Source organism: Beta vulgaris, chromosome 4 (genome assembly GCF_026745355.1).
Source record: "Beta vulgaris subsp. vulgaris cultivar EL10 chromosome 4, EL10.2, whole genome shotgun sequence".
Taxonomy (NCBI): Eukaryota; Viridiplantae; Streptophyta; class Magnoliopsida; order Caryophyllales; family Amaranthaceae; genus Beta; species Beta vulgaris.
Window position 1 is genome coordinate 42,835,510 of NC_079205.1, and position 10,862 is coordinate 42,846,371.

At 36.8% G+C, this 10,862-nt stretch overlaps 1 protein-coding gene across 2 annotated transcripts; it reads right to left on the reverse strand.

Moving 5' to 3' along the window:
• Nucleotides 1-578: 578 nt before the first annotated feature.
• On the reverse strand, nt 579-9,986 carry LOC104907754 (lysine-specific demethylase JMJ18). 2 transcript variants are annotated; one of them, XM_010696738.4, is made up of 12 exons: nt 8,910-9,986; nt 7,583-7,888; nt 7,410-7,481; nt 7,072-7,149; nt 6,469-6,969; nt 6,103-6,327; nt 5,497-5,658; nt 4,721-5,089; nt 2,444-3,764; nt 2,263-2,366; nt 1,440-1,637; nt 579-1,146 (listed from the first exon to the last, which is right to left on the reverse strand). In XM_010696738.4, exons 2-12 carry the CDS (start codon nt 7,880-7,882, stop codon nt 883-885), a joined length of 3,594 nt encoding a protein of 1,197 aa, XP_010695040.2. In that variant the 5' UTR covers nt 7,883-7,888; nt 8,910-9,986; the 3' UTR covers nt 579-882. The 2 variants fall into 2 exon arrangements, with proteins under 2 accessions (XP_010695040.2, XP_048499100.1); XM_048643143.2 differs by having other exon boundaries at nt 7,583-7,936.
• Between the last annotated feature and the right edge of the window lie 876 nt (nt 9,987-10,862).

Genomic DNA, 10,862 nt, shown 5'->3' on the forward strand with positions numbered 1-10,862 from the left:
TTCATAATACTCGCTACACTTTCCATTGTGTGAAGTTCCACATTACTTCCTACACTTCATTTTTGGGCAATAAACTCTCTCTATCTCTTTCCTCTCACATGAGTTCCTTTTTTTTTTACTCTCTACCTCTTTCTTCTCCAAAAATTACCTAGAAATTCGTGAATTAAGAAGTGTAACGAGTAATATGAAACAGAGGAATTATATAATATAAAATATATAACTTATTTATGTAATCGATATAATGACCTTAAATTTTCAAATTTAATTATGAGAAAACGTTGTGAATCATTCCATCTATATCGGAAAAAGAATAATATAATAATTGAGTTGAACTGAACTGAATTTGGACTCAAGAAAAAAAATTATTGGACTAAACTAAACTCAAAAATATTCGGATCGAACTTGGACTGTATTTGAATTTGGCAAAATCTTACACCCCCACCTCTCATGATGAGATGCCAAGAGTTTCTCCGAGTGTAAAATGTCAAGTTGCTCATCATCATGTTGGCATCACGAAATTCGTTCAAAACTCTGCATAGGTTATGCTTATGGCAATGTAGAGAGTCAAAAACCAAAAGTTATGCCAATCAAGAAATTTCTGTTAATGTATTGAGTAGATTCTCTCATTAGAATTATTCTATGCACTTAAAATGGGATCCTAGCAGTGAGTTAACAAAAAAGATGAGGCTAGTTATTATCCACCAAACCCCCTCTAAGAAGACTGGAAAGGAAAAAAAATGTTGTATCCACAGGATAAGTTTCCAGCTTCTCCTGTCACTACTATATTTCCTACTAAGAATTTACAAATCAATCTAGCAGACGATCTCCAGTCTCAAAGTTCATCTGCAATTGTAATATATCCCCTTGAGACTGGAGGCTATACTACCTTGACAGGTTTTCCATCTCATTTATAACGCGAGTCACGACATTATGGTCATTTCCCAAAATTTGCATTAGTGAATGTAATTCTTCAGGGGTTGCCTTCTTAAATAGTCCCCTGAGAATAGAGTCTGATCCTCCAACATTTGTGTCTTCCGACTTACTATTAGGGTTTCCTCTCGTTTGAAAGCACTGTGAAATCTGTGCAAGGGGACGAGAGTTCCAATACTCCGCACAAACACGGTTTTTGTCTGACGCTTCAATAACCTGTTCAAACAACGGAACAAAACTACAAGTGAGACACTTGAACATTACCTGTGTCCGACCAGCAAGTAACCCAGTCCCGAGTAAGATATATTTAAAATCCATCATAAGTAGATGAATCAGAAATAAAACACCAGGAATTGTTTTAAAAATATTGCAGCAAATGATCTGTCTTTAAGACTTTACTGGTAGTTGACTCAACAGTCGGCACATCCATGTTCAAGATGACAAAGATAAACCGATTGTTATAGTCGGTCCACCAAGATGCTTGTATGGGTAATTTAAGATTTATATACCTGAACAATAGCTGGAGAGGTGAAACCAAACATTTCATGTCCATCCAAGCTGCCAGGTGGCTGCAGAGGGTTGAGTTTCATTTTTCCTAGTTTGTGCTGCTTAGTGATCTCCTGATTAACTCTTTCACGAACCATTTCCCAGCATCTCGTGGGTGATGTGTGTACAAATACTTCATTCGGGGAGTGCTCTAAGAAAACCTGAAAATATTGAGACAGCAAAAGCGGAGTAAGACACCACACATCTAACGACAAGTCTTATTTTTTGTCCACCAGAAATGAGCCGAAGCCCAAACAGTAATGTAGCTAATAAACACTACTCACTCCTTTAATTGATTTTCGCACTTCCTTAATACGGATGTCCTAATTTGTTTTTCATATTTCTTTTATGGTATTAAAACACCTATTTCATTCCCCAAGATAACATTAGGGAACAAATTTCAAAAGATGTTAATCTCTATCTATCCCTAGGAGAGCAATATGCCCACTATCCATCTTTAGAGATTTCAACTACCACATGCTGCGCGACCGATAATTGAGCCAAACCCTATATAGCAATAAACAGGAAGGGAAGGAGAGATTATATTGAGATGGCAAGACAGGATAATAAAATGAGACAGATTAAACAAAACAATTGTCAAATGCTCTTGTTTGTGACTTTTATTAAATTAACATATAATGCATAAACAGAAGCAAAGCTGATTAGTGACGACAATTTGGAAACTGAAATTGAGCACAAAATTCTTCTTTATCTTACAAGGTAAAAACATCAAAGTACTTCAAAACATGAAGAACATTGTTTGAGAAGTTGAAAAATGCATATTACCATGAAAAGTGGTCCTCTTGGACCTCCATCCAGAATTTCTGAGATATAGTTGCACGTGTTTGTGGGATCTGAGATGTTTATATATCTGACACGGCTTTTAAACCCTATAATAGTAAACATCATAAGTGATGGGTAAAAACGTTTTAGAAGTCAGATGGATGTGAAGACACAAGCAACAAACCTTTTGGAAAGATGGCTCTACTGCTGCTCCACAAATTTCCTGAAATCACAACCCCTAATTCTAGCAGCTCAACGTTACAGGTGATTCTCCGTACAACTTTTGCGATGCGTGGACCTTTCTGCCGAGGATGTTTGTCTACACTACTCTGACTACAAGATGGGCTCCCTGGAAGAGCTCTTGTATCATCAAGGACTCTCTGTACAACACTTTCATCCCTAAATTTAATCCCATATCCCACATTTGGAGCACAAGCTGTGTTTTGAAGAAAGCTATCAGGAGTGGAGGCATCTGGATCCCTTTTCTCAATACTAGAACCTATAGAGCCTTGATGACAGGATAGATTATGTTCATCAGATAGTGCAACTGTTTCACATTTTACATCAGTTTCAATATTTGGGGACGTTGAACAAGACATACAGTCATCTTTATGTCCATCAGAGATCAAGTTTAAATTGGCTTCAGCAGCCAAGGCTGCATTAGCTAGATCACAAAGATTCAACTTATGATCAGAACCTTCTTTCTCAGGAACATTGGGACTGTCCTGACACATTGTTCCTTTTCCAGCATCAGAATGCGGTTCATTTGATTGCTCATCCTCATCATCACTAAGGCATATCAGATCGTCTTGCCCATGTGAAGACTTTATTTGAGGTTCTAGTACAGTGGACCTCTTATTGCTCGAAGTATCTCTTACATTATATGCGGCAGATGATTCCCCTCCATCTTTGCTCATCTGTGGCTTATCATTTTTTCGCTTAATATGGCGGGACAATTTAATCAGCGGGATCTTCGTTGCTTCTAGGGCCAGTACAGCTTCAGGGGACTTCCCCTTTTCTACCGAAGAAACTTTTTCAACACTTGAAGCCAAATAAATAGGGGTTTTTGCAATGACGTCGTTACTTTTTGACTTAAATGCAATATTTTCTCCTGGATGTTCTGAAGATGCACCACCAGCCCCCACAATTTGTCCGTTATCTTTGGATATGCAAGAGCTTAAGGCAAGTCCAAGATCAAGTCTGGCCCATCTGTAAATGGCACTCAATTTGCCTTCCAGAGCATCAACCAAGAGATTTAGTTCTGCAATATCATAGCGAAACAGGAAAAATTTCCCATCCCAACCACAAGAGCATAATTGTTTTGCATGATTCAAACATGCAAACCTATCTGGGGAACAACGACAGCCAGCAGCAGACAGGTGCAGATCAAAAAAACATATACTGCATTCCCTCTCAGTGGCAGCATCAAAACTATTTTCCATCTTCAGTGCCTTTGAGTACTTGCAAAGAAATTCCCTTCTCACACTCTCTGTGTCAACACGTGCCTGCAAAAGGAGTTGGTAAACGGAGTCATTCAAATTTTGTCATTTGGCCAAAACAAGCAGAAATATGTTACAAAATGGAGTTTGACTCCATATTCAATTAACATTTGGCAAATTTATATACATCGTGAACAACAGTTCTACACCACGCTTCTCTTCATCGCATAGCAACAAAGATAAAGTTTGAACCCGAAAGCAGTAGAAAACATTGACCGAATGAAACTGCATCTCCCTACTTCTATCTCATATTATCCCGCACGAATAAATTCACAAATGACTGAGAATTTGCTGCTCAAAGAGGCCTATTCTGACAAAAGAAAACCCCAGCAAAAATTTCAGAAAAGACAAACTATAATTTTTTTTCTTAAAAAAAATCAAGACTCAAAACACTACCATTCAGCAGTCAGCTCGACTATCGAATTAGGTTCATGTAATTAGTTAATCCAGTGTCAACTTTCAGCCCTGGTCCACATTCTATATTTACTGAAATTCACTTAAAAACCAGTCTAAGAAATTTCCATTACCAAATCATAGAGCATCTAACCATATCCAATCCTAACATATCAAAGACTCAATTTGTTATACACTGAGATTGAGCTTCTATACTGCTGTACTTATCTATTCGCCAATTTCTATAATGCATCCATCGTTGCAACACTGCTCATCCTCAAACCTCCTGAATGCTTTTGCAACATTGCAAAGACAAAGGAGTAACCACCATTTCTTGCCACGCACCCACTGCAGGACCCCCCCAATCAAAAGGACACAGCAAGGTGAAAAAGCCGAGGAGCAGGTCATCAATTGTTAGCTGAGAACCTCAGCAGCATCATACAATGTACCCACTCCCCAGCATAGGAGGGAGAAACAGGTAGGGAAGCACATCCAATAATATAGTTAGCAATTGCCACTGTCATGCATAACTTTCAATTCTATGAGGAAGTAATGGATGCATAACATACCCTGAGGGATTTTGCTAAGATACCATCCCTTCCACAGACTTCCTTCCATCTCAGGTTCTCCATGGTATTCTTCCGAAGTAAATTAAGTTCCCAATTAGCTTTTACCGCTTCTCTAGCTGCCCCAAGCAACAATTTATCATGAGAAATAGTTGTTTTTCGCTGCTGCTCACGATAAAGCTCCACAGCATTCTGTCCATGAGGAAGCCAATCAATAGGAGCTACATTCACTGCCTCCGCACAGTTGAAACCACAATTGAATCCAGCATGATATGCCCGAGGAAAAGTCAAGACAAATTCTCCTGGGTTCTGCACACAGCGGTAGACAGGCACCCCTGCGGATTTTAGGATTGATGGAGAAAGTTGGGTAACCTGCATGGAATTTTGAAAACACAAACATGTCAACATAGAAAGCACATAAGGACTATATATACAACTTGGAGTGTGTAAATAAGTAGATGCTATGCAGCCATTAATCCTCTTTATAACAGTAAAAGAGCCAAGTAGCACCTCTATATATGCAGCCATTAATCCTCTTTATAACAGTAAAAGAGCAAAGTAGCACCTCTATATTATACTTTATATAATTTGAATATAGTATGCAATGTCACAGCCTCACCTGTGAATGTTGGGACTCCCCGTGACAATTTTTGTCAGTCATATAGAATAGATTAGGAGAGTCAGAAAAGAAGGTAAATATTAATTATGCGTGAGCATATATAGCTCCATTAATTTTACTGTTTCCCCCAAGAGCATCTAAAATAGACATAATAACTCACCAGCTTATGGAGGAGGTCAGGCTGCTCATCAAACAGATCAGGCAAATGTTTCTTCATTGCTCCTTCCAGCTTAATGGCATCACTTCCAGGGACACCATACCACATTTTTGGAGCACCAAAATGCATGTAATTCAGCGAATACAAATGATGATCTTCAACATGCTGCTTGGACAAAAGGAGAAAACAGAATCAGCTATAAATGTCTCAAAAAGGCTATATATGATAAGTCATGCTGTAAAAAGCTACTCGATCAGGTTCATGTGGAAGATGTACGAGACATGACATACTACCTTAAATTTGCAAGATATATAACACCACCCGTAACTTTTTTTTTTATTTCGCAATCATGGTAAAAACTAGCCTAACTTTCTCCACTCCAAAATAGTATCAAATCACTCTTGCCAATTACACCTCTAGATAACCTTCATAAAAATATAATTTATCCCTCACCCCACCTCAAAAAGAAAAATAAAATAAACTGTTTTCTTCTAATACAAGACATCCATTTTCAACATTGACACAATACCATCCAACTAGAAATTCCTGCACTCCAAAAAAACATATCCATGGATGCTGATATAAACAGAGGCATCATTATGAACTTACCCAGCAAAACGAGGAAAAGCACATTCCCACATACAACCACGGTACTTGAACACCTGATATATCTGCGTTTTCATAGGAAAGAATGGAGCCTGCAAGCCTAGGTAAATTGTTCAAATTCCACCCCGATTTCACATATTCCTCATCAGACGCTGAACAACACTGATCAGAGGATTTAGGGAAGCCACTGCCGAAAACTCCAGTTTCTAGATCAGCACCATAAAGAACCTGCAAATATATTCCAGTAACAAAGTACAGTTAGTGCATGAAAAAGGGCATAAAAAAACCCTCCTCACCAATCTTTCATTTTTGGTGGGGAGATAGGGAGTAGGGGTTAATATCAAAAGTGAGCTCAAAATATCATCTCACCTCAATTTCTTCAGTAGGCTTCTCAACAACTCGCCAGTATTCACCCTCTATCTTATCAACTGATGGTTCGCAAATATCAGTATATTTGCCCATTTCAGTACCTGAATCTGTACAATTGTCACTCCTAAAATACTGGAGTTTAAAAGCATCGGCATATCTCTGAAATTCTTCTAAAGTGAATTCAGGACCAGGTTCAAAACCAAATCCAGCTTCCCCTTGATCCATGGTCTTCCCAGTCCCACATTCTACACCCATTCTTGAGCATCTTCTCCTTTTCTTCCTGGCATGATTATGGACCTTTGACTGTTTTCTCGAGACATCACGATTCTGCAGTTTATCAACTCTCTGTACACGGGTCACAACTTTGGCCTTTTCCCATATATCCTTCTTTTTTAAAGGGCAAGGAGGTTTCCACGTAGAAGGAGGAATAATACGGCAAATTCCATATGCTTCAGCTTTTGGGCGTATCTTCTCTATATACCTTATTGTATCTCTAAATTCCTGCACATCATAGCATCAAACGTTAAAGCTAGTAGATAAGGTCCAAGAAAATATGAAAGTAAAGGACATAGAGATGAGATAAATATTTCGCAATGAAGACACCTCTTCACTTGGATAGAATACGGGTACCGCCTCTAGGTCAGCCCTACAAGCAGCTTCAGGACGCCAATTTGCAATAACCTGTAACAGAAATGTAATTTAATTAATCTTTCGTAGAAGTTTAAAAGACTTAAGAACTTGACACATTTAAACCAACAAAATACAGCAGCCAATTGAACCTATCTTTCTGCAACTTTATGGTTTTTTTACTGCTGAGAAAAAAAGTAGAATACCTCTCGATTTCTCTCATAATAACCAAACTATACACTTACTAAAATTAGCATCTGCGCAGAGATGCAATGATGAAGACAAAAGCTTAAACAGACCTAGCCAAAACCAACCTTTTGGCAATTTTGACACTCACTGCAGCCACGGATGACCCCTTTTGGAAGGCCAGGCGTTGTCGGGAAGTTCTACACAGAGAAGTGAGCAGCAAATCAGAAAAGCAAAACCACGGTGATGGTAAGAAATCACATATCCACAAACATTACATACAGAAAGCAGGGAATGTCACCTGATCAAGCTGCTCACAATCAGATTCTTCATCAGAACATTGATTGTAACGGCCATAATTGATAGATGGTTTACGCCTCAACGACCTGGAAATCTTTCCCCCACCACCAAGCCCAGCCTCAGATTTTACAGGACTAGGTTCTTGACGAGAAAGATTTGAAGAAACTGAGCAGCAGGGTTCACTGTCAGCATTTTCCACCTTCTTCAATTTGAAAGACGAGAAAGACTCAAAACCAGGTGGAACTGCTAGAAAATCAAGATCCTCTTCTTTCACACAAGCTCTAAGAAACTCTGTCCCCATAACTAGCTGCAGAAATTAATCACAGAAAAATGATTCGAATCACTAAGCATTCCCCTGAAACATCATATAACAACAATGAATAGAAAACCACATATAATTTGCAGAAAAAATCAAACGGCTTGTCAAAGTCCAATAGCAAACCCTAAAAATAAGGGGAAATAAAGTACAGGTATCTGGACCAAAGAGAGGTAAGGAAAAAACAAGAACAGCAAGGTTGTCAAAGCAAAGATTACATCAAATGTCAGAATCTCTAAAATCAATGGCAGAAGAGTCGGAAATTTGTTCTACGTACACAAATCATTCTTCCACGAAGATAAATATAGCCAAAAACACATCTTCAATTCCCTAATACAAGGTCAAACACGAGAATATCGTGATACTCGAGGTTTCTGCAGATTGACATATAAGACTAACATGTGGCTCCAGTAAGACCTAACACTCCCAGATATGAGATATCGTAAAAGTTCCAACATATAGATCTTCTGACATAACGGTAAAAAAGATAAAAGCTGAGTAACCCAAAGCCTATCACTTAGTAAGGCATCAGGCACCAGCAAAAATGATTCTTCAGACTGAATCTGCAGAAATCAGTAACAGAAAGCATACATCGAAATCTGTTCACCTACTGATTCTGATCACTCGATATAAAACCGATCTTCGGAACCCTAACGGACTCGACGTGTCACAAATCATTGCTGATAAATTAAAGTTGATCATCTATTTGGTTTGTAGCAGCAAATTTTTTTATGCAGAGTACACAAAATACAGATTATCAAACAACAAGATCCTTCTTAATTTACTAAATCTGGAATACCAGATCAGAAATCATATTTAATATATACCATATTCTGATATCTGAATACACCCAAAAATCTGTATCAATAAAAGATCATACATTCCAACACTGCATGTATTAACATAAATTATGATTCTAAACACCTTTTAAACAAAATTATTCATATGACCCATGACTGCATGTATTCACAGAACAAGGGCAAATTTATATCAGATTAATTAATGGACTTACAATAATCTTGATCTAACTATCTGAATCTCAGGTTTGACCAAGCCAAGCTGAAACACTGCATTGACCACAACCCAGATTTTGACAGATCCAAACAAAATTTGATGTACCCAGAATCAAAAACTTCAGTCCCAGTAAATCCCTTAAAATTTAAAATAATAAAAAAAACTAATAAAATTTATCAGGAAAAAACACACGAAACTGTCAGATCTAACCCTAACCCAAAACAGTAGAGTATCTACCCAGAAAACTCAGCAAATCCTTATCAGAAAAAATAACCCTTTAAATTGCAAAAGCTTTAAACAAGGAAAAATAAAAAGAATATGGATCAAATTTGGGATGATTTTTTTTTGAAAAAGGTAAAAAAAATAAAACAGGAGAGAGAAAATCACAGTTCAGACACGGTTAGGATAAGGGCAATTCTGGAATTAAAATATTATTGGGTTCTATGATGTGGCTTTGTATGTGTTCAAGAATTAGGCAAAAAATCTTTCTTTTAGAAAATATAAATGTTAGTGTTACAAACCCTAGAAAACCCAAAAATAATTTGCCACCCACTTTCTTCAAAGTCTGGTCAAAAATAAAAAAAGAGAAATAAATTCTGTGTGCAGTACTTTTGAGTTTTGATTAGAAGAACACGGAACTTGTTTGGCTAATTTATCTCCTCAGAAAGCAACAAAATCAAAGTGGGTTTAGGATTTTTAATTTGATTAGAATTAGTATTTTAATTTATCTTATAAGGGTAAAAATAAAAATAGATTGACAATTTTTACAAACCCTAAATTAAATTGGTCCGAGGGAAAGAATTTTGGGGCAGTCAAAAAGTATATAAATGTAACACAAGCATATATAGTATTTTATTTCTTAATTCTAATCTGATTTGGTTATGGCCTTTTGGGGGAAAAAGAAAATAAATAAAAGTATTTTATTTCTAGATGTTTGTTAAGAAAATGTTTTATTTTAAAAGAAAGTGATAATCTCGAGAGAAATTAGATGTGTGAGAGAGGAGGTTTTTAGAGAAGAGGGGTGGGGGAGAGAGAGAGAGAAAGAGAGGTGTGAAGCTGTGGACTTGGATGGTTTTTTTCCAATTATGCGTACTCCACGTGAAAGGAGTTAAACAAGCAACTAGTGCAAATTACTAAAACGCCCCAGCAGAAAAATTTTTGGTTTTTTTTTTTAAAAAAAAGGGGGTTCGAAAAAAACTCGAAGTTTGAATTTATATTACTTATTAGAAATTTTGACTAGTCTTTTTTTAATTTGAGTGTTTGTCTGTGAGAGGATTGAAATAGTTGAATGCATCTAAGCAACTCTTTTTGGAAAAATTTAGAGGATCGGTTTTTTGATTTTAGGGAATCAGTTTTTTGATTTTAGAGGTTAAGGTAATGAGTGGACTAAATTACATTTATGTCCTAAAGTTCTTGAAAAGTGCATTTGTGAACAATAAAATTATGATAATAGATTAAGCATGTGTCCTTATTGCTCAATTTACACAATTGGCAATCAGCTATCAGTTATTTTCCCAAAACTCTTATACAAACTTTTAATACTATCAGTTAGTCAAACCAGCTAATACAATCAACTAACAATCATATATCAGCTAATAAAATCAGCTATCAACTATTCGCTAATTGTTAAATAAGGCATATATATTGTACAAGCTATCAATAAACTGCAACTTACATGGAATGAGCTTGAATATAGTATTGACTACATCTTGGGATGTGTATTATCGAATATCGAAAGCGATCATATCCAAAAATTTGATTTAACAAAAGAGTATTCCATATCCGATCCAAAAAATTAGAATACTCGATTTTTCGGATCGAATCTAATATCTTATCCGAATATCCGCCGGATTGTTCAACTTTTAGTTTTCTTTTTGTGAAATTCCAATTAAAGTTGTAAGAAGTGTACCAAAGGAACTTTGTTTGCAAGAAGTGTACCAAGAGCCACCCA

Coding starts and splice junctions, on each gene's coding strand:
- LOC104907754 (XM_010696738.4), bottom strand. CDS start 7,882: ATGGGGACAGAGTTTCTTAGAGCTTGTGTGAAAGAAGAGGATCTTGAT. Junction 7,150..7,409: donor AGTGTCAAAATTGCCAAAAG/GTTGGTTTTGGC, acceptor TTTCTGTTACAG/GTTATTGCAAATTGGCGTCC. Junction 5,090..5,496: donor CTGACCTCCTCCATAAGCTG/GTGAGTTATTAT, acceptor AATTCCATGCAG/GTTACCCAACTTTCTCCATC.